A 24560-nucleotide genomic window follows, 5' to 3' on the forward strand; every position below is an offset into this window, starting at 1 on the left:
AATGTATTCTCCTATTTTACCTATCTCATCTTTTTATATTCTTTTGTTATTTGGTTAATTGTATGTAGAGTATTACAAGTACTGCTTCAGTTACTGATGGCGCAGCAAAAGGCAATGAATAATCATGCTATATGATGGGGCGGCAGTACCTCAGTCTGTAGGGACTTGTGTTGGGAACCGGAGGGTCGCTGGCTCAGGACCCAGTGTGGACCAAGTCTGGAAATTGGTCTGGTAGCTGGAGAGGTGCCAGTTCGCTTCCTGAGCATGAGGTGCCCTTGAGCAAGACACCGAACCCCCACCTGCTCAGGAGTGCTTGTGTGGACAGCCCCCTCACTCTGACATTGTGTGTACAAGTGTGTTGTGTTTCAGTCATATTCAGCCTTATCAACCCTGTAAGCTGCTGGGTATGAATGACAATGTGCCCACTGACTGTATATTTATGGTACTTGCTGCAAATGACTTTTAGTTAAACACCAAATGTATCATATATCAAACATTGTACAGCTACACACACGTTAAGAACACTTTACTTCATCATACAAAATAAAGCATGACCACCATGTATCAACAACAAGTAGAAAAGGTAAATAAACCACTCATGTTAGCTCATTAATTAAAGTTAAGTTTTTATCCCGTGTATTGAACTGTAATATGTTATCTGTTTTACTGGTAATTCAAAGTTTGAGAAATGTGTAGATGGTGTGTAAATACTTATATATATATATATATATATAAAATACTGTTTTCTGCAGCTTTATCTCTTTAGAATGAACTGCAGTGTTGTGCTGTTTTTATCTTGATACATATACCGTCATCACTGTATAAAAACAAGAATCAGACAATACAGAAAAACAACAATAGTTTATTTGAACCATATTTTGTGTATGAACTACAAACTCTGGTCTCTATAATCGATCTCCATATCTTTTAAAGGTCATTAAAGAATGCTTACATGAAAATCAGTCTGGTATTCTTTAACATCATGTTTCTCTTGTTGCACTTTTTAGAACAGGTTGTTGGCACATGTAAAATGTTAATTTTTTTTCTTTTGTTTTATTCTCAAAATGTGTTTTTATATAAACCTACCACTAAAACGGCATTCAATCTCAGAAACAGAACGAAAAAAGAATGTGGGAAAACAAATAAAAAAATATTGACCAAAATATTTAGATATCTTACATACATGAGACAGCTCGACTAAGATGCAACAAATTTACGACTTTAAATTTTCAGACAATTTACCTCCAACTAAAGGCGGAAAGGGAAGATGGTTAACTTTCTTACAATTACTTTCTTACATGAACTGAGTAGAATTGTGATCCACATCCCACCACTAGGGACCCAAACACAGACTAAATGGCACAAACCCTGGACAGTCTATGGTTTACAAATGTCCCAAACTCCACAGAAGTGCAATTACAAACAGAACAGTGTCCAGGTGACAAATAAAGTATAGTATGAGGTAACCAATAACCTTATTCAGTCTGGACTAATTATACTGGAGGACCTCATAATTAGGAATCTACTCACCACTTCTTTGATGTGTGAAGCACATACAAAGTAAAATAAAGAGGGTTGTTTTTTCACTTTGATTTTCAGAGTTATTGCATTCATCAATTCATCTTGTAACATACAGGTGTGCATCAAACTGACCATTATTCTCCTGTATTTGCATCTCAAGTGATGATGAAAGTTCTATTTATAGTTTTTGCTGAGGCCACGATTAAGTCTTAATCTAGAAAATATACAGGAAATAAAGTAGATTTAATTACTCTCTTTCACAAAGAATCCAATTAACTCTGTATGACATGGAATAAAAGGAGGTAATTTGCTGCAGAGTTTTTAGATTACCGGCATAGATTATTGACAAGCATAATCAATGCAGTTATTGTATTACATACAACAGAAAACCACCAGGTGTTACAACTCCTGTGTGAATAGGGCTTAAGACTATAATCTTGTTGCTTCATTTAAATCTATTTTCAAATCCTAGTAATGGGATGAATATTTACTTCCTCATTCATTCCCCCTGCTTAGGAGATGTGTACCATTAACATATGGGAGGGAGCTTTTCTGTTTTTGATTTCACCAGTTTTTGTGTGAGGATATTTCATCCGTGAAAACTTCAAAGCTGTCCCTACGAGGTCCATGGTAAATTCCACCTGGCCACATTTTCTTAATGAATCTTTATTCTCGAATGTGAAATATTACATATTTATCAAACTTTCACTCAACTGTGACGGAAACTTGCATGTTGGAATTGCAACAAGTATGGTCTGAAGAACATTACATCTCATAAGACCCTGACAGTGTTGTCATTTAGTTAAACAGATGGATAGTACAGGTAGGCAGCAGAGATTTTGTTTACAGTTGGAGAAGTTCAGGGAACATTATTCAAATGTGTCAATCAATTCAGCGATGAAACCCCTCTTTGAAATCCACTGCGAGTCCACAAATCCACAATGATCACAGCCTCTGTCCAATGTTAAATTTGGTATTTTGCACCAATCCTTTTCCAACATTTAGGAATTCAGTGTTTGAAATTCACAACATAGTTTATCCATAAAAAGCCCCTGCCACCTTCTACAACAGTAGTTGTATGTGGCATTCCACTCAATATAATTGATGTCCAAAACCCCTTCGTATATGGCAAAAACACAAAGCTGAATTGAAAATGTTGTGACCTGACCTCTTATACCCAGAATTTACTCAAGTGTTGGATCCACCAAATGTCTGCCTAACCTCTGCTTCTGATCAGATGCCTGGTGGTTTTTTTTTGTTGTTTGTTTTTTCTTACATGGAGGGGACTCTGAAATGGTTTCCAGGGTATGGCTGCCTGGAGAGCTGTGTCCACCCACAGCCTGCAGGCACATCAATTAAAATGTAAATTGTGATGTCGCTGAGGGAGAGGGAGAGAGGCAGGTGCATCCTAAACATCTGGTTGATGCCGGATCCCACACATCCACCCTTAAAGTCTCCCACAGACTAAGCCCTGCAGCTAAGGGCCAAGTCCTGTGGTTGGCTGGAGCAGGGTGTGAATATGGGGCTGCCAGATGATGCCCATGTGAGATTGTGGCTGGCAGATGACAGGCGATGTGATCAGACAGCTGCATAAAGGGGTTAACGCTCTTTTCTCAGTCCATCAGTGGGATTCAAGGACTCTCAATGTGAAAAGGTGGCTTCAAAGCTATCATCTTCGAATGCAACAGTACAAATAATTGTATGGTAGAGGTCAGGCCATAATATATTTGAAATATTTTGAGCTTCTGGGCTTTTTCATCACTTTTAACATCTACGGTTTTCACAAGCCTTCTTTCTGATTTTTATATCTGTCTCAATTTCAATAAGAATAATGTAATGTAACGCTGCTCCTGTATCATTTTAAACTCTATTCAGTCTAAATGCAATCAATAAAATGTTCGGGGGTATCAGAATCACTTGTAACTTAAATGAGTTGATTTTTTTTGCATATACACTAGAAACACAAAGACAAACATGAGCTTCTTTCATAGTTAATCAACAGAATTTAATTTTAACTTAAATGTTCTTCTCATAGTGAGCATCGACACTAATAATAGCAAAAGGCAGGACATATTATCCTCACTAAAGATTCTCAGTCTATAGAAAACAGAGCAGGAGTGTCTAATATGTATGTGACAGATATAATTAAAGAGTGAGTTGTGATCAAATCTACTGACTGACAGTTGTGTAAAATAATGAACATGCGTTCATTCATCTCCGTTACAGATGGTAGCAAAAAGATCTCATCACTTAATCCACAGCTGGAGAAAATCACTAATGTGCTCTAGATTCCTTTGATTGACATGGGGCAGAACGAGGTTACTCTCTCATCTGATCCCAAGTCTGAAATTTTCAAAGATTAACAATAATTTGCTTCAGGAGTTTTTCTTCGACAGATGTCTTCACAAAGAGTTTGAAGGCATATTAGTAAACCAATACTGTGAAATAAGAGGAAAAAGAAAAGAAAAATGACTTAAGTGCTGGAAAAATAATGCAGAATACAGTTTTTTCTTGATTTAACCACAATAGTTTTTTTTTTCTTAAATAAATAACTTCTGTTTTGTAAAGACACTTTTTGAAACAGTAGACATACCCTAGTTCCCAAAGTCATTGAACAAATATCACCAGCCACTGATTTGCCCAACACACGTTTCTGTTCCTTCATGTTGGGCCATAGTCCTCACAAACAGTCATCTAAGTCTGTTCACCAATGTCTTTATGTTATTCCTTCAGTTTTATAATGTCTCATTTTGAAAAAAGTGTTAGATTTGGGTCTCTTGTACGTTGTCTTTTGAACTGGCCCGAATTAACAAAGGTTCGTGCACTGAGCTGTGTATGGAGTTGAGAGTTGCATGGTTGTATGCAGTCTTATAAGTGTTATAGTGGTTGAGGTGCTCGTGCTCAAGTGGAGGCAGTGTCAGGTGGCCCTCCATGCCCGGGCCTCCTGTTACACAGTCCTCATCCACATTGATGATCTCGATAGTGCGTGTGGGTGCATGATGGTTTTGCTGGTGGTGCTGTTTGCGCATCTTGTAGAAGATTATCAGCATGACAGCTGCCATGAGTGTGATTGCAACAAAGCAGCCAATGATGATCTTAGTCGTCTTCATTACCTCATCCAAGCCGTTCAGTGAGCCCTCCCCACCAAGCTCCGTCACAGGGATTGTGTAAGTCTTCTCTGTGGCACGAGTGGAAAGTGGGGTCCGGACCGTGGTAGTAGTGGTTGTAGAAGTGGGTGAAACAGAGTCCCATGTACCAGCAGAGGGAGTGGGGCCCACCTTCTGTTGCACGGCTGTGGTGTAGCCTTCATTATGCGGCGTCTCTATGGTCTCCACTGTGACGGTGGTGAAGTAGCTGAAGCTGCTGTTCTCTGTAGACGACACATTGAGCGTGGCTGATGCTGTTGTGTTACCAGCAGAATTACTGACCATACATGTATATATGCCAGTGTCCTGCATGGTAACATTGGTGAAGTTCAGAGTGCCATCGTTCAGCACAGAGATTCTGATCTTGTATGCACCGTGTGTCATGATGGAACCATTGGGTGTAATCCAGCTTACAGAGGTCAAGGAGCTTGCTCTGCATCTCAACTCTGCAGCGCTTCCCTCTGTCACATTTAGATTCGTGGGAGGCTCCACAATAACAGGAGCATAACAGTGAAAGTAGTTCTGGTCCAGCTCACCGATGTATCGTCCCTTGTGGTGGGACGGTGAGCTGCAGCGGGCACAGCAGCTGGTGTTTGCAGGTACCATCTCCTTAAGCCACCAGCTTAACCAAAGAATGTCACAGTTACAATTCCACGGGTTGTGGTGCAAGTGCACCCTCTCCAGACGGTGTAAAGGGGTGAAGAGATCATGGGGCAATAGGGTAAGGTTGTTATGGGCTAGATTGAGCTCCACTAGCGACTGCAGGTCATCAAAAGAGTTTCTTTCTATGGTCTGGATCTGGGCATGCATCATCCATAGCTTTTGCAAATGGATAAGCCCTTTGAAGGAGCCAGGTCGGATGACAGATAGCTGGTTACCCGACATCTCCAGCTCATCCAGCTTCACCAGGGGAATAAGGTTAGGAATTTCCTTCAGATTGCACATTCCCAGATTTAAGTACCGCAGATTGCTCAGTCCTTCAAATGCTCCCTCAGAGATGTAAGAGAGCCGTTTGAGCTCCCCAAGGTCCAACCGCCGCAATGAAGTCACTCTGTTGAAAGCATAGGAGGGAATGCTCTCTATGGGGTTATTCCTCAGCCAAAGCTCCTTTAGTTTGGACAGGTACTCAAATGCCCCATTTGGGATAGTAGTGAGGCGATTATCAAAAAGCTCCAGGGTGTTGAGGCTAGCCAGTCCATTGAACGCTCCCAGCTCAATTTTGCGTATGTGGTTTTTGCTCAGCTGCAAAATCTCCAAATGTCTTAGGTGCTTGAAGCTGTCCACCTTTATGACCTGGATGAGATTTTCTTGTAGATTCAGGTAGCGTGTGTTGGTTGAGATGCCATCAGGGACTTCCCGTAGGCCTCGTCTGGTGCAGATGACTTTGCTGAACTGGTTGCTGCAGGAGCAGACGGAGGGGCACGTCTGAGCACGTACCAGCCCTGCCACCACGAGCAGCTGGAGGGCCAGGAGCAGCACAAACAAAGGGTCGGACAAGGCCCGGTTCCACCTAGGACCTCGCATCATCTGCTGCTGCTGAGAGGAGGTCATCTTGTTTAACATTCATAATTCATTGGCTGGTCTTTCACTCTCTGGAAAGAGGATTCTGGCTCACTGAAAGGAAATAAGAGACAGAAGAGAAAGAGATATGTTAGTTTTTGGTCTTACTGTTATGACTGCAAAAAAAAAAGGCAAATTAAAAGATTTTAAAAATGTAACCAAATCTGTTGTACTTACATATCACAAATAGATATACATAATACATTTTCTACATCCATACAGTAATTCTTACTGCTTTTTTTTTTGTTTCTGGGTGCATGTTTCCTCCTCAATCTTTCAATCTTTGTCACATTAAATAAAATCATGATGAAGCCACAGTAATCTGTGCTGTTTCATTGCGTGAGGAAGAAGGTAGGGAAGAAAAGCAGCCATGACTGCCGTGTTGTGTGATTTATATTTTAGACTGCAGGGGACATAAATAATAAGGAAGTTTGCCATCCGCCAGACCTTCAATTGAGTCAAGATATCTGAAAATGTCTGATTACAATCCACAGTTCCCCAAAGGCACATACGTATGTGACTGGGATGTCAAATAAACCAGGCAAAAGGGGAGCAGCTTTTTGAGATTCAGCCAGAGGAAGCTGAGGAAATACAACAATGCTTCTTTGACTGAGATTTGCAAGAAAGATGATTACTATGGCAGTTTTGACTAAATGACAGATGTATAACTTTTTTTAGTGTATGTTATCTTCCTGTCCCACTCTATCATTCCAGTATTCCCTAAAGTTGTTCTGTGTTTATGGTTGTTCAGTGAGTCATGGTTTAAGGAGGTGCAAGATATACATTATGAATGATAAGCAGAAGTAGGGGACAACAAAGCAACCCAGCTACCTCTGAGGTAAACTGAGAAATAAAACCGTTCTATTGAGAGTACAAACTTAGAAATTCTGAAAGTCATAAACTGTAAGAGAAGTTGTATTTTTGAAGTGTTCATCAATCAAAAAACACTTAGCCCTTAAGTTTGTCTGAATTATTGAGATGTTCATCAAGAGTCTCCTCTCTCTATATAAAGCTATATACTGTATGTGGAGATTGGGTCGCCGATAGCCTATTGGTTAGTGTGCGCGCCCCATGTATGGAGGCTATAGTCCTCAAAGCAAGGCGGCCCGATTCCAATCTGACCTGCATGTCATTTTTCACTCTCTCGTTACCTGATTCTTGACTATATCCACTGACCTGTCTCTACAATAACAGCCCAAAAAGCCTAAAAATGAATCTTAATAAAAGTAGATATATGTGGAGATAAACATCTATTACATACAGCAGCCCTGTCCATCTTCAAAAATGAACTCTGAACATATGACAATGAACATATATGTTCAGCTACAGTTAAAGAGGGCAACGTTTTAAAATTAGCATCAGAACATTCATATTTCCGCAGTGCAATGACAGGCTCACCGGCCTTATGCTTATCATATTGTTGTCAGAATCCATCCCTACACATTATGTTTCATCACTGTCACAGAAAGCAGATTTTTTTTCCCCCCTTTCTAGGAACCACTCTAGGCAGGTCGGTAGTGAGTCACAGAGATAACACAGATATAGAGAAACATTTATAGAGTCTTTAATCTACCCGACCTGAATGTTTTGAATGTGGGAGGAATCTGGAGCACATTCAGAAAAATCCATGGGAACATGAAGAGAAAAAAAAGTGAACCTAACGCAGGGAAGGGCTAGAGTTTTAAGCTGCAGTTAAATGACAGTGATAAACACTGCTGTCAGTGTGGTAGAGCTACAAATAGCTACAGTAAACCTGAAAATGATTTATGAAAAGAACTATGAAAACTAAGGTTTTAATTTTTAGATAGAGTACTCACAAGAGCGCTTGGAGACTATAGTTCTATCGGGATGTATCTATTATTGTTACTCCTGATTAATAGCTTGATTACTGACTCCATTTATTTTTCAATTACAAAATTCAAATTCCAAGCAGCCAAACCTGAGGATGGAGCAAAAATGTGCCTTCATGCGGGGGACTAGACAAGAGTGTCAGGGATCACACACCAGGCTGATCCTCTTAGGGCAGCTCTTAAAGTATTCTGATATAAATAAACGTGTTATTCAGACAAATAAATGTCTTTTCAAGGTGAAATTCTGTTAATAATAATCACAAATACAAAAAAAAACTACTGCTCTGGATTTCTAAATAACTATTTATTAGATAAGGAACCTGAATCTTCTTCCACGACTTACTTGTTTGCTTCAAAAGACTGAACCTTAAAAAGACAAAAAAATGATTCAGCAGAACAGAATCCAAATCATGGCAGCTGAAAAGTCAATTTGCAAAGTAAAACAATACCTCCTTCTGCTGACAACAAAAGGAGGGAAATTGGATTTACGTGTTCAGTGAAGGAATTAGATGAAGCGAGATAGGGAAAATACTCTTGTCGTAACAGATTATCGACTGCCTTGTCGTTGTCTGGTAGAGAGTACTACAGTAAAGAATGACCCAGATTAACACAAAAAAAACGAAGAGCAAGATCTGCAACATTTCTGAATGAATTCCTCGTTTATGATGCAGGAGAACTTTCACACTAAACACAGTAACTCTGCACATGGCTCTATACTACTCCCTCTACAGATGACTACATGTTACATTAAAGAAGCCATAATACATATCCATCACTTTATATTTATCAGAGCTGTCTTTTAGTTAAAGCTATTATTCATTTCCTAATTAAGTTGCCAGAGTTTGTAAGTGCTAAACCATAGTGTAGTATAAGGACTTCACACATTCCCCAAATACTTCCTTATCAAACTGACTATCTTGTGTTTTGCACAGGAAGATAAAACATTGTGTCATCAGCATAGTAAAAAGCTTTTCCCGTTCAGGTTGCAGGTGGCCTGGAGCTGATCCCAGCTGTAATTGAGCGAGAGGCAGGGTACAACCTGAACTGAGACAGACAACCAGCCACACTCACATTCACAGCTACGAGTCACCAGTTTACCAAAGAGCATGTCTTTGGACTGTGGGAGGAAGCTGGAGTAGAGAGAACTCAAGTATGCACAGGGAGAACGTGCAAACTCCACACACAGAGAGGCCTTGTCTGATGGAGATTCGAACAAGGAAACCTCCTCGCTGTGAGGCAACAGTGCTAACCGCTGCACCACCATCGACCCCTACATGTACGTCATATACAGTATAATGCTGAATAGGAACATGTAAATGGAGCTGTAGTCCAGTAGTTTTATGGAATTTATAAAGATCCCTTTGTAAGGTCAATGCAGTAGGTGCACAGGCAGCAGTCTATAAATGAAATAAATGTAAGGGTAGGTAGATCATCTGTTTTGGTTTAAATTTAAAATAAATACATCAGCTGTCTTGCTAATATAGCTCATTTCGCTCTCTCATCGAGAGTACATGCACACTCACTGCATTGACAACGGCTAAAAAGTAGATTTTTTCATTTATTGTAAAATGTTCATATTTTTAGAAGGGAATAAATCACTAGAAAAAATCACAGTGTCCTTTCTCAAAAATTAAAAAAACAAAAGTTTGATTACAATCCAGCCCACTCATCTGCAGGAAACTTGAAGCAATTCAGAGGAACGTTTACTAAAAATGGGTTAAACAATTGTCCAACTCAAATCCTACATTGTAAGGCCTTCTTGTGCAATTTAACTCCAGTTAAAAAATGTTTCAACATATCAAAGTCAGTCAACCACCCCAGAAAATCATTTATTGCGTGCTAAGCACAATGCTGCTTTTCAAATCGCTGTCTCAACATTGTGCATAAATAATTTTAATATATGCTTTGTACAATGAAACCACTTGCTTGTGCTACCTCCTTTTTATGCTATCCATTTATTTAGGGAACAATGATAACACGTCTTTGATGAGCATATGGGGTTGATGGATTATAGTGTGACAGGATTTCAGTCGTGGCTTCTCTCAGCCATTCAACTGTGCTACACTTTTATAATAAATTACCTTTCTTAGACATTATAAATTGCATGTGCAGTCATAAAATTATTTTATTAAAGAAGATGACCAAAAAAAAAGTACCTTTTTATCAGCACATGCTCTTCCTACTGGGTCTTACTATCAGTGACGTTTCATAAGAAGTTAGTTAGTGAGTAATTCTTTAAAATGTATCATATGTTTATGCATTATAAATCAGCCAGAAAAAGCCAAATTCATTATTCAATGAGAATACTGAAAAAAAGACTAATAGGGCTTAACCGTTCTAAAATAGGTCTGGTGACATCACTGACTGACTGACTGAAAAGCACAGTGTTTTTTTTCTGCTCTCTTTGGTTCAACAAATATCTTTAGTTTTTACAAACACATACATGGCCTTATTTGAAAGGTGAAGGAAGTCAGACAGAACTCGCCTCAGGTTTTCCTCATTCAGTCGATGATTGAGTGCATGTTGAATATGAACTTTATGGTGCAGAGTGGCTGGCAGAAGCTTTGACATTCACACTGCATTGCCAAGCAAGGCAGAAGGATGTATCATGAGCGATGTAGGCTAGAGAAAAGCATGTGTGTGACAGAGGAAGGTCGGCATGGATGCCATAGTTATAGACAAAAAGTAAGAGAGATTAATGAGAGATAAATCAAAACAGGTCACTTCTAAATGCTGCCAGGAATCTTACAACTGCTGCAAACGTAAACGATAATTCTTCATGGATTCCAGTGTGGGAGAGATGCCCACCACATTCATCACAAGCCTTCTCCTCCTTTCCTTCTCTCTCCAGCTTCCAAGCAACAACTTACAGCCAACAACAAACCATTGATGGACTGGTTGAGCGTAGGCATCAGTGATGTATTCATCATATAATACATGCAGTCATATTTAGCAGCAGCAGGTTTGTCCCAGCCTCAGAGTATAACCCGGGTGAGAACAGGACATCCTCCCCTTGAGCCAGTGTACTGCTGCGTATATGCTGAAAAAGGTTGTGTAAAATGTAGAAGATGGAAACCTCGAGTCACCCTGTGACTCAATTTGGCTTCTATCTTACCCCCAATTCACACATACTCTGTACGCGCCGTGGTCCGGTCCGCCCGTGTTTCTGGGATGTCAGCGCAGCGGAGCGCACACATGACACATCACAGGAGAACTACAAGATCCCGCGGGAATAAAGAGAAAAACATGCTAACAACATGCTGCTTTGTCTTTCTGAAGATGCATTGTTGTTCATTCGGTGCCTGTTTTGACGTAATGTTGATAAAGTGATAAAAAATAAGATCGCAAGTCCGTATATTGTGTTTTATTTTGAAATTGACCGGATGCTCTGTGCGTTTCCTTGTCTGACTTCCTGTCCGGGCTGTCATATTCTGTCCAGCTTGACGCGTGCCTGCAGTGTACTCCGGTGAAAATAGACTCGCTGCATATTTGAAACGGAGCAGAGCGTAATGCCGTCGGTGGCACGCGCCGGAGACGGACCGCAGCGCGCGCTGTGTGAACACAATGATAGACTAGAGTGGAGGCTGAGTACAACGTAGTGCGTGGCACTGACGGACCGCGGCGCGCACGGAGTATGTGTGAATTGGGGGTTAGTAATTAATAGCATCGCCCTGGATCCTTCAAAGATCACACTTTTTAGAGAGCCATAGTTCTGACTATTTGTCTTCATTTATACCCACCCTGGACAATGTCTCTGAACCACCCTCTACTCAGAGAGGAGATACAAGAACATTTTAAAAAGAGCCTGACCGATAAATCGACCGGACGATATCAGCATATCAAGTGACTATCAGTATCGACTCATTTTATGGCAGATATGTGCCGATATTACTAGATGTATTTACCAGTGAAATAGCATTTTGTTTCACTGAACACACTTACAGTTCGCTCTCACCACGGAGTGTGTTATATAGAATACATTTTCACCCTCTAGAGTGTCAAGCAGTGATGCTCGTACATCAGCAGTCAGTTTCCAGTTGAGGGACAATCTTGCATTCGTTATATGTCTTTTCCAAAAGTGTGTGATAACGCAATAAAAGTGTACATCTATATCTTTCTCTATGATCAAAGGTAGAGCTAAGAAAGATATTGGCCAATATATCACTATCTGATTTTTTTCTCTCTACCTAATATCAATATCAGTATCGGCCCCAAATATCCTACATCGGTCGGGCTCTAATTTAAAAAGACACTAACAGCCTGAGAAACAGTTTTCTTTCCACAGGCAGGTAAATGTGCGCAACCTTTAATATTGTCTTTACATTATTATTATTCCTGTGTTTCTGTCTGTGCTGCTATAGTGACAAGAGCTGCCTTACTGTCTTTATTGTTTTGATAGCAATGCCAATAAAGATCGATTCTATCTATTCTATTCTAACACAAAGTGATAATAATTGATGAACAAGCTGCTGAACTAGATATACCCTCATTCAACATCATGGCACCAACACAAGCACTCTGGCAAACTGTGTATAACACAATAGTAATTAGCCAGATAATTTAACCTGCAACTCAGAGTGCAGTTTTATTCATGTGTACGTACATTATTTAATAATGTATTCAAAGGGACTGTTTTGAATCCCATCCTATGTGGTGAAGTACGAAGGCTGTGCCCCTGTACCCTTAATTCCCAAAGCCGAAGATACAGATCAGTGCACTGCACATTTTTAAGCCAGCATCAAATGAAGTGTTCACAAATGTTGAAAGAGAAATAAAGAAAAAAAAACTGAAGATGGTCATACTGTAGCTCTTTTCAGTATCTTTTGTTTTCGCCAGCCAAGTGAAACAGACAAGCCGAGTACTTTGAATTGGTGCTAACTAGCCAAGTGAGACAAACTGACAGCTGCTCCCCTGCCCACAGCCTGACATGCTTCCACTCACAGCTTGTCTGCCTCATCCATAACAAGATGGTGAAATTGATTTGATTCATCGAACAAACACTGATTTAAGCAGCGTTTGCTGCAATACATTTTGTTAGGAAGTTAGAACACAATCGAAGCCTACCGTTTCCATTATTTTATTTTTTTTATATATCCGCTAGTCAGACATTTTCAGTGACAAATGTGTAAAAGGAAATCAATGTCTGATGTATTTCTAACTGAAAAAGGGGATATATGAATAGTACATTACAATGCATTTTGAGGGTTAAAGGGTAGAAACAAATTCCCCTTATTCAATAAAGACAAAGACATGACATTAAAACAATATTAAAGGACAAATGTTACATTGAATAATCTGAATATTCAGAAAATAGCACTTAAACTCACTGCTGTAAGGAATGATTTCCCTTTGTTGGTTCATTTCAGTTACACCTGGAACAATCAAAGCTTTTAATCCCATATGTGTGTGTATGAGTGTACTTGTGAGGTTCTGTGCTCCGGGAGATGCAATGTTTCCCTGTTATTTGCTTGAGTCTCTCACTTCAGAGATTGAGTTTTGCATGACAATGGAAGGAGCAGAAAAGGTCTTAGCCAGCTCGTTAACATCAACATTCAGTTCTAATTGGAAAATAGACAATAAAAGGGAAAAAAAGCCATTAGGAAAGAGGAACGCAAGCTCATCTAATGAGCTGTTGCGTAACATCAGCTACGAGTAAGCATCCTGTCTCAGCTGGTCTGCCTGTGCATGATTCAACATGCAGCTTAATGTAAAAGCTTATAGAAGAAATATTTTTAAATTTAGCATATTACAACAGGACTGGAATGCAGAAGTCATACTTTGTAAGATATCTACTCAAATGACATATACTTATATCATCAGACATTAATGAAACATTCTATGTTGAAGTGCTGGCTTCTCTGTCAACAGTGCAGCAGCCATAATGTCCTCCTTCTAAGTTGGGATTCCTGTGTGGAATGGTTTGTTTTTGTTTTACCGGAGAAGATAGCATCCCCACATGGCAGTTTTGCCCCTCTGTTTGCTTGGCAAACGGCAAAGCCAACAGGTGTTGGTGTTGGATGAAAGCAGGCAAGCTAACTGGTTCAGCTATAACTGATTCTACCTGATCTAAAAAGCTTCAGCATTTTGCTAATAAGCTCCACGACCAGAAACGTGGTGAAACTAGGATAAACATTGGAGATGCTTTTGAAAAATGGAGAGAGGTTAGAACGCAGAAAGATTTAAAGACCAATGCAGAGCTGGATAAACACTGAAGCTTCAGTGTCCACGACACAGCAACCTGTGTGCATATCGACTCTAGGGAGAAGGGGGGGCGAGGAGAGACAGCTCTCTACAATGTTTTGAATTTGGACAGCAGTAACCATTTTAAACGCTAGGTGTCCTAGTTACAGTACATATTGCTCCTTTAACATTTCCAATATTTTGTATCTTCTTAACATGTAGATATACGTAGACAGGAGTGTGAAACATTCATTAAAGAGTTCAGTCAGTTTCTAACTCTGAACTTTGCCTCCAAGCAGGCTTCCTTTTCAGTATCACTGTACTCCCTCAGCTCATTTCAACAAACTAGAGTGTAAAGCTAACTGTTTATTAGACTGTTTTTATTAACAGCCTTAAATGAACTTATCTAATTTTAAGGCTTGAAAACAAATCCTCATAAACCATTTGGAGACTGATGGAGGTAGTCTCCTAAATGTAACTGTTACTGTTGTAAAGGGAAAACCTTTTTTTACATTAGAGACAGTGAAGCTGCAGTTAATGGCCCTCCGCAACTTGAAACTAAAATGTGCAAATAAATATTAAAGGTAATTTTTGAACTTTTTGAAACGTTTTATAAATACACTCCTAGAAATATAAATTATTTATGTTCTGGTCTTTCTTTGTACTGTGTTTCTCATTACCTTGTGGAGGGGGATATTTTTGAGTCTTGTATGAATATATTTAGGTGAAGATAATCCCATGTGAAGTTTATGTAGGCCACTTTTTTCCTTAATCTTCAATTTCTGATTTTACTGTCATGCTCCAATGAACCAACATCATTTCTTCATATGTCTTAACCTAGTGTTTCTAGTACTCGAAATCAGTCTTTGTCTCAAGACCACTTTTTAAAGGTCTCAGAATCTAAAGCATTTTTTCTCTGTCTTGTCTTGGTCTCGGACTGGGCGCAGTCCAGATTTTAAATCAAAACCAGTCATCATTACTGAGATTAGAAGGAAAATGATGCTTGCTAAATGAACAAATCACTTCAATTCATTTGTAGTTTGATTTTTATCCCCCGGTGTTACAGTCTAAGTGACACGCCCTCTAAACACAAGTTGATGATTTTTCGTTGATATTTATGGTCTTGGTCTTGACTCAGTCTCGACCCCTACATGTCTTGTCTTGTCTTGTCTCAGAGCACTCTGGTCTCGGGTATGTCTTGGTCTTGGTTAGTGAGGTCTTGACTCCAACACTATTTTAAACTACCTTGGATTAAACTTTATCCTGATTCTGACTCTGAAAAGAGCACATTTTTTCAAGTTTTTGAAAGTTAAGGTTGTGGGTCACATTTGGCTGTCACCTCAAAGTTACTGGTAAGATGTCTCTTTTTTGTCCCAACAGGTTCCCTCAGTGCTTCATAAAACAGATTAGAAAAAAAACCTCACTGTTTACAATGACACATCTTTCTCTGTTTCCGAGTGAGTCCAGCGCTGGTGATGATTCTTTACTTGTGACTCAACCTTCGAGTATCTGCTAGAGAGGCTGGTGTGTCACCAGATAAGGCAAGATGAGGATGGAGTACGATAACTGCAGGGCATGGTATTTTGGATTCAGGTATACGTGCCAGTTCTGCACAGAGACAAAGCAATTGGCCTCCCTCTCAGTGAGAACATGACCCCCGGAGAACCACATTTTCCTGATAAATGAGCCGCAGTAATTTCAATTGGCCTCTTCGGACAGAAACGGCCTTCCAAAAGCTGGTTTATGGCTTCTGGCCTTGAAAGTACATGCAAGGATGCATACACATATGCATTAGGTGGAACACACACACGCACACACACGTTAAAATACAGGCTGAAAATATAGAAATATAGAGTATACACACATGCATATAACCGATAACTGCTCACTAGAAACAACCATGGTGGCTTTGATTTCTATATGATGTTAGTCCTTTCTGCCAATGCTTTGATTGCTCTTTTATTTGTTGGAAAATCCATACTAACTGCACATACTTTCAACACTGTGCATCCTTGTGGTAAGTGTGTTTTTCACAAGCCGCCTATGTGATAGCCTCCTCGATTCACAACAAGCCGTTGCTGGTGGTGGGAGCTTGTGGGTGACAAGAGGTATTGATAAAATCATCCTTCACCCTGTGAACATTTCAGAGAGGCTATGGGCAGAAAATGGCCGCTAACTACTCTTCAAGGATGTTAAGATAGAGGGGTCTGTCCGTAATACAGCTAGCTGTCACTCCGGTGTCTGGTTGAGGTCAGGGTTAGCATGCATCACTTTGAGTGTGACCGAGTTGTTCAGAGGTCACTCTGAGGCTGCGAACCCCGGACATCCAGGCAGAAACGGTCTCACCGTGATTGTGTCTGGTGCTGGAACATGCGAGATAAGAGGAGCATGACGAGCACACTGATGATATCTACAAACTAGGGGGAAAACTGGAGGCTATACCGTGTCAGCAAAGACAATAAAACAAAGAGCCTGTACAGATTAAATGTGTGAATTCAGTCAGTGAGTTTTGAGTTTCATTCTTGCTCCTTTAGAATCTGTATGGACTGTTGCAGTCCAGCAGGAGCCTAATGACTGATGAATAGAATCAATATTGTTTGTGAGTTGTTTTTTTTTTACACAAAACCACCGAGCTAAATAATTCCACTGCAAAGTCAATTAAAAGAGCAGAACTAGAGGTCGGCACAAACAAAACACCTCCGTTTTCCTTCCCTGAACACCTGACTGCTCTTTACATCTGTTCACTGTTGACATGTTCAAGGACACCCGCTTATAATATCTTCCTGATTGATGTGTCAGTACACCTGAGTAACAGCAGCTACACTGAAGGTCAGCTCTACAGAGGATCTGCTGAGAGATGGTCCAACAGTCAGAAAAGCAGCATGTATAGCAGCAGTGACAATTATAGTTATAATGGTAAACAATGGGAGTGGGGGGACCTCTGGTGGTTTGCAAATTATGGATTATAGATGGATGCTTGATGGGAAGATTTTCTTTTTGTCAATTTTAATATTTTAATTAGAAAAAAACGACATTTTAAAAGCAAATTCACACAGGAAATGAAGAAAAGTAAAGCAACGCAAACATTACCTCATAATATTAACATTATTTGCTGCACTAAAGAACCAGGATTTGAAATTACAAGATCACTTTTGTCTTACATGTCTTAATCTGTCTGATTATTGCAAATGAAATAATGCAAGGATAATCTTAAGTAATAGAGTAGCTCCACATTCTGAAAACACAGAGGGTATTTAAAGCATATTTTGAAAGGTTTACTGGTTTTAACGTTTCTCTTTCAATCTAAGGTCTGTCACCCTTTGTTTTTCTTCAACATGTTGTAATAGTTTTAGAGGTAGTAAAAGCATGTGAATTGACTCTTTTTTTTTTTTTTTAAATCAATATGATTTCCATAACAAACACAATTTTTCTTTCAGCTGGAATGGATAGACAGGCTGGATAAAACAAGGAAAACACACCATGAAAAGCAGCTATGAACTGTAAGTGAAACACAAAAGCAGCTATTCATGTGAGTCATTTCAAATTATGTTCAACGCTTTTAAGCTCTGTGAGGACATCTGACAGTCACCACTTTTATATATATATATCAGTCTCCAAAGCAACATGAGGACACTGAAGAGTTATACAGACGCCAGATAGTCTGTGCACAAAACTCACAACAACTCCAGAATAATTCACTGTGACGGGGGATAATAGACAGAAAAATTACAACAGCATATGTCCAATGCAGGCGTACAGCATCATCAGAGACGAATGCTAGCTGAAAGGAAAAGCAGCCTGACACTGCCACAGTATATAGTTCACACCAAAAGTGGAGCAGACATGTAGTGGAAGTTACATGCATGAGTTGCAGCAGGACTGTTCACACCAGAGGCGTATTTCTCCGTGCACTCCAGTACCCCTCTTTGAGAGACAAACAAAAAGTGTCTGACACAAAGGTGAAACGTGTTATGAAAATAGACTTCCAACAGTGTGAGCAAAGGTACCAGCATTGAAGCACTGCTGAGAGTCATTAAGTTCCTCTTATTTTCTTCCACTTCGATAACCTTATACCGGACTTTCTTTCCATTTTCTCTGCAGAGTCACTCGTGCATGAAAGCAGCCGCATGTCATCTCTCATACTGCTGTGCTGTGATTCGGTAAAGCCTGTAAGACCCATGAAATCTTTCTCTGTCCTTGTCTATCAATCACACAACTTTCACAGCACTTTATCCTTAAGTTGCAGAAAACGTATTAATTGATATTTTATATTTCAAAAGCAGACCAATCCTTTTTTTTTTTTTTTTTTAATTGTGCATTTTTGTGAAATATGTTCCTTTTCCTGGATATGCATTGCATCCAGCAAAACTAGAACAGCATGTTTATGGGCTGCATACATTACATTACACTGCAGCCTATTTGACATTATGACTTCTGTCATCATCGTTTATTTCTTATAGTTAAGAATGATAACTCCCCATCAGTCAACACAGTTGTGAAAGGGCCTATTTTATTATGTCTGTATATCTCTTACAAATGTAAGACACACTTATCAGTATTGTGGCCATTTCTTCTGCAAGGGTTTTACATGGAAAGAGTCAAAGGATGCCCAAGTTAAACCCAGAACAACATAGTCATAGATTAACCATGGAGGTAACCATCTCTTTGGAGTCATTGTATTTAACATGATAAAAAAACATCCAAAGAAAGTTATGCTACAGGACCCACAGCGCCATATGGTGTAGATGCTTTCCCTTATATCGTCCCTATTTTCCAAAGAGATCATTAATCTAGACAAACTGCAAAGTCCTCTCAACGGATCACAAAATAATTCCTTCTTATGGACTGAACATAAAATAGATATTTTAAACAGACCTTTGAGGTATTCCAGAGGGAGCAAGGGGCTTCTTTAACTTTAGTATGGTCAAACTATTCATTAGCGTTATACCTGGACTCCTGAGATGACATTTCAAAAGTCACGTTGGAGTCGACTGCCCCTTCTTACATTCAAAGATGTATCTTCAGGAGGTAATTCAAAAGGGACATAACATTACTTGGAAGGTGGCTAAATCATGCAGTCCTTGAATAGCTTACATAAATCGGAATAAATAAATAAAAGCGCACAGTTGTTTCCTTTCGCCATTAATTTACTTTTCCTGCAAAAATCCCTTTCATGATCACAGGGCACTGGAGGCTTATCCCAGCCCACACGGGGCTGCAGACAGAGAAGCACACTGGTGATTTATAGTTTCCAATCCACCAAAATTAGACACCTTTGGACTATGCTGTTTTCCCACACTTTAAGAAGTGTAGCAGCAGTAGTGTTCTGAGATAGTAAGGATGATTTATTTTGGCTGAAGGGGGCCATTTTCAGAGTGAAAAAAGCAAGGTACTCTGGACTACGTTTCTTTCTCAAATGGTTGATTATGATTTGGTCAAAAGACTGAGATAGAATATGCTTTTTCTATCTCATGTCAAATAAAAAGTCTTTAGATTGATCTCTTTTTTTTTTTTCAGAGGTGATCTGGGTTAAGTTTTGAGTTCTATCTTATTCACTTCTTACCTGCCAATTCAATCACACTTCCAAAAGGTTCCTGTCATCCTCATGTTAACTTCCAATCCACTGTAACACTGTCCCTGAAAACACAAGAGGCAAACTGTGAGAATACTTATCAGCAGATAACAGGTTTGCACTGATACAGTTCGTGGCCACTCTGAGAGCAGCTCATGAATAATGCAGCGTTTTGGAAAGATGATGATGCATCTACTCAGCTACCAAAAAAAGCAATTTTTTAAACCCCTAGGAAAGAGTTCATCTAATTCCAAATTCTCTTTACTGTTTCTAAATAATCATTGAGTCATCTTGTTAGTTTTCCTTTTAACTGCTTCCTCAGCAGTCTCTGCTTCTGCTGATCTTTTAGTGCAGTGGTTAACCCTTAATCTAACCAGAGGAGCTTTACAGTACTCTGCCGTACTGTAAAGTCCGAAGAGCTCGTTCCCCGGGGACGAGGGGACAGAGGAAACCATGAAGCCTTACAAGCACACCCACTTAAACACACAAATGTATCCTGTATTCCACAAATACATGTACACATGACAGAGAGGACAGACCCTGCTGAATAAATTATAGAGGACAAAAGCAAACAGAGATAAAGCTTCCCATCTCGCCTGCCCTCCATTAGTGTAGAGCGGTAAACTAAGAGTGCAAATAAGTGTGCTTTTGAACCCATCCTTTGGATCAGATAAGGGTTTTGTCTTCTCTTTCCCAGTGAGTATTGCTTAGTAGAGTCACCTGAAAATCATCTATCAGTCACAATCATGCAGAAATACCTTCCTCTGATGACAACAAATTAAATAAAATGGTACTAAATAGAATTCTTTAAAGTTAGAAACAGTTGCTTTGAATTAGCCTGTTAGAGTATGAACATTTTTTGGGGGGGGCAAATGGTTCAGTAAAAAGTATTTTATGTGCAATGATGTGGCTCAGTGGTAGTGTCATCACTCAACCAGGAGGTCAGGCGTTCGATCACCAGGTCTTGCAGCCACATGTTGATGTGTCCTTGGGCAAGACGATTAACCCCAAGTTGTCCCCGCTGCTGCATCAGCGGTGTGTGTATGGGTGTGTGTGTGTGTGTATGTGTACTGATGGGCACTTTACATAGCAGCCTCTGCCATCAGTATGTGATTGTTTGTGAATGGGTAGGTGTGACCTGCGGTGTAAAAAGCGCTTTGAGTAGTCAGAAGACTAGAAAAGCTGAGCTCAAGTCCATTTATACATTTACCGTGCTGAGTCACTGGAGACATCGTGACTCTAAATGATGCAGTAGCCTACTTTTGTGTGGCCCACTCTTTATGTCTTTTTAAAGGGTTTCTTTGCAGTGAGAACAACATAGAAAACACATTCTTCAGTTCGCACAACTCCTCTGTATACTATACTACAGAAAGATACATGGGAATATGATGGTACACTGACAGTGATCAAAATAATTCAAAAGCTGCACAGGAAACATGTTTACAAGATGGCCTAGTTAATTTAATTGACAAAACCTCTGCAAATTGTCCAACAAAATGAAGTGCTGCACAGCAAATTGAAAAAAACTGCCCATTGCTCTCTGGCTGTAACTTCACAAAGAATAACAAATTATGCCCACAGATAGTGATGATGGATATGGGGCTTTGCTGCTGTAATCATTATCATTGTTGTTATTATCAACAGCATCAATATTGCACCTCTCACACACACACAGGCACAAAACACCCTCTGGCTTTCCTCCTACTTTGACAAAACACTGCATTATTCCATTTTTCAAAGCATGTCTGGAGCCAGTGTTGAACAATGTGTCTAAAAGATGTATGTTCTTTCTGATTAAAAAGAAAGAAGTGAAGCCTCACTCAAACATGCAGGCAGTCTGGTCTGTTAGACACAGCTGCTGCTTCAATTATATTCAAGTCTTTATACAATAAGGGAAGAGATGAGACAATGTGTGGTTCTATGTACAGTGCATATGCTGTGTTTTGTCATTTAACTACATTGTAAGACCGTAGCACCAAGGGATGTGACAAGCACCAACAACTGATGATATGCAGCAGATCGTAGTGAACTGGTTAATTCTCGTCAAGAAAATAAGACAGACATTGGTGTTAAAAATGATAGAAATTAAGGCGCCAGATTGCAAAATAAAGGCACATTGTAGCAACTATATTTGCTGAATAAAAAAGTACATTTCCAGTGTTCAGCACGGGCAACACCACAATTTTTTTTATCTTTTCACATCTCAAGCATCAGTCCAATACATTCCCTGTTCTATCTGTACAAGTTCCAGAAAATCAAAGATCTACTGAGCCATTTGTTCTCCTCTTTTTTTAATTTTTATCCCAGTTGAACTCACAGCGATAAAGTCTCTCCCTTAAAGACTAGTGGTTCAACAAATCAAGACAAATGTTAGTGCCTTATGCTCCAGATCACGGCTTATTTTGACCCACAGGTCACACTACATCACCTACTAGAAATGACCAGAAATGCACATCAGGCCGAATCAATTGGCTGCATGGCCACGGCGTTCAATTAAGATCTTGGGTGGGGGGTGGTCAGTGTGGTTTTGCGGTGTGGTGAGTATAGGCTCCCAAAGGAGCAGTAAGTGCTGAGATCAGCTCAGCTGCCTGCCATTTGTCATTAGCTAATGGTAAATCCATCTGGGTCTGGGAGAGGGTCCACACTAGGCTGGAGGCAGAGAGGGAAAAAGGGAACAAGGATAGATGTATACAAGTTGGTCAAATGTTAAATCCTATTTATATTGAAAAAAACATTTGTTAAGTATTTGTTAAGAGTACATGTTTCTCTAGTCCAACCGATTTTGCTTGTATAGTCAAAGAGATCATATGCAAAAGGAAAAAAAACATGAAATCTCAAATGTCTGCTTCTTCATGATGTGAATGCACAGAGATTCAGAGCCATATTTTCTATTTAAAGTCAAAGGAAGACGATGGCGACTAGATAAAACAAATTAACAGAATTTCAGAGAGGCATTAAGATGGGATACAATTATCTGGAACAAAGAATGCGATTTTGTAATTCTCTCAATTACATGAACTGTGACTTAATTAAATTAGAATGCGGCTAAATCGTTACTTTCATATGATTTTAATTAATACACGTCTGAGCTATGTACACCATTTGTGTGGTGACAATATGAGAGCTTACAGGGCTTTTCAGTCATATTCTGTTGATCTCTGTGTGCTAGTGTATGTGCGTGCGTGCGTGCGTGCGTGCGTGCGTGTGTGTGTTTGTCCATGGCAGCTTGTGTCTGCACTGTATAATGCTCAATTATAATGATATAAAATTATATATATATATTTATAAAATAATGTTCACTTTGACTGACAACCAGACTTTATGGATTTTGAGACACATGAAGCCATGTGTCATTTAGTCAAAATGATTCTGAAACAGTTTTTTCAGACTGGGTAATTTGTATATGACAAAATGTTGTGAGATGAGGTTTATTTATTTGAGTACACTGGCGTTACGTACTTTTTATCACAAAATGAGAAAAAAACATGTTTATTAAGTTTAATTGAATAGAAAAAACCATTAGGATGGCTTGAAACAGCAAAGAGTGATTCAAAACAGTCTAACACATGCCGGGTTGTGCTCAACTTATAATCATTGCAGTGCATTTGTTGTAAGCACTTGAGCTTGTTTGTTTTGAAGCGAGGCTTTTACAGCCTCAGTCAGCACGACAGTTTAAATTTGTGCTGCACCAAAGGGAAGCCGTAGAGAAACTCACTGCAGAGTGGAATTAGTGCAATCAGGGGAGATATGGAATTAATATGTCTGATTAAGTGCCTGACTGAGTTAGCATTTAGAGTCCAAAGAGAGTTCAAGCGGGGTGGGGGTGGGGGATATGAGATACTGGATGATCTGTACAAAGGAAGAAAGGCTGCAAATTTCAACTCTAAAGAAAAATATTGGAAAAAAGCACTGGAAAGGAAGAAGGAGGTAAAATGACTGATATGAAGCATTTCTCTGCATGATACTTTTCGATTGGCTCTTTGATTCACTCAGGCCAGTCTCTTATCTTTGATTAATTATTCTTGACAAGAAAATGTCCCCCCTATTCATCTGCCATTGAAATGGATTCTGGATGATCATGGTGAAATAGTGTCTTAGGTTTCCCAATTTTGCACACCATCTGTCAGTCACTCATGATGGCTGAGGTAATTGGTTTGGCCCCATCAAAAATGCAAGACTTTTTGACTTTGCAATGTGGTCTGTTTTCATCATAACCCTGTCATTATGGATAAAAGGTCCACACGAAGATCCCTACATGGATGAGAAGACTTTCAGGATGACTCAAAGGAGGATCTGTTCAGAGGGAGGCGAATACGGACACAATATGAGACTCAAAAGGCAGAGGGAAAGTCAGGCAAAAGGTGGTGTGAGGAGAAGCATGGAAGATGAAAGACACAGAGTGCATGCTTACCCCAAGAGAGGGGAAGAGAAGTAAATTACCAATATCAAATCTCTACCTTGAAATATCTGACTCTTTTATGAAAGGCTGGCAAAAGCTTTTGAAGAAAAATTCATGAGAATGGATGTCATGCTACCATTTGGTGGTAAGAAAAAAGCCTATCATGCTGACCAAAAAGCATATGTAATGGGATTTTATGAAAAATATAACTTAGGTTAGTAAAACAGAAAGTGAACTGAAATTGAGTCTGCTTAGGATTTTATGGAAGAACAACTGTGGAAGGAAGAAGAAGTGACAAACATAATTAGTTCAAAGAAGAGAAAAGGAGAAAC

At 39.5% G+C, this 24560-nt stretch overlaps 1 protein-coding gene across 5 annotated transcripts in view; it reads right to left on the reverse strand.

Moving 5' to 3' along the window:
• Nucleotides 1-844: 844 nt before the first annotated feature.
• Nucleotides 845-24560, reverse strand: part of lrrc4ca (leucine rich repeat containing 4C, genome duplicate a) — a 157715-nt gene continuing 133999 nt past the window's right edge. For 4 of the 5 annotated variants that reach the window (XM_065956881.1, XM_065956882.1, XM_065956880.1 and 1 more), the window contains 2 exons: nt 19821-19894; nt 845-6281 (listed from right to left, as the gene is read on the reverse strand). In XM_065956881.1, the coding sequence (XP_065812953.1) occupies nt 4284-6230 (1947 nt within the window). In that variant the 5' untranslated portion in view covers nt 6231-6281; nt 19821-19894 and the 3' untranslated portion in view covers nt 845-4283. The remainder of the gene's footprint in view (nt 6282-19820; nt 19895-24560) is intronic. The other variant, XM_065956883.1, reaches the window with a different exon arrangement.

This window comes from Labrus bergylta, chromosome 7 (assembly GCF_963930695.1).
Source record: "Labrus bergylta chromosome 7, fLabBer1.1, whole genome shotgun sequence".
NCBI classification, from domain to species: Eukaryota; Metazoa; Chordata; class Actinopteri; order Labriformes; family Labridae; genus Labrus; species Labrus bergylta.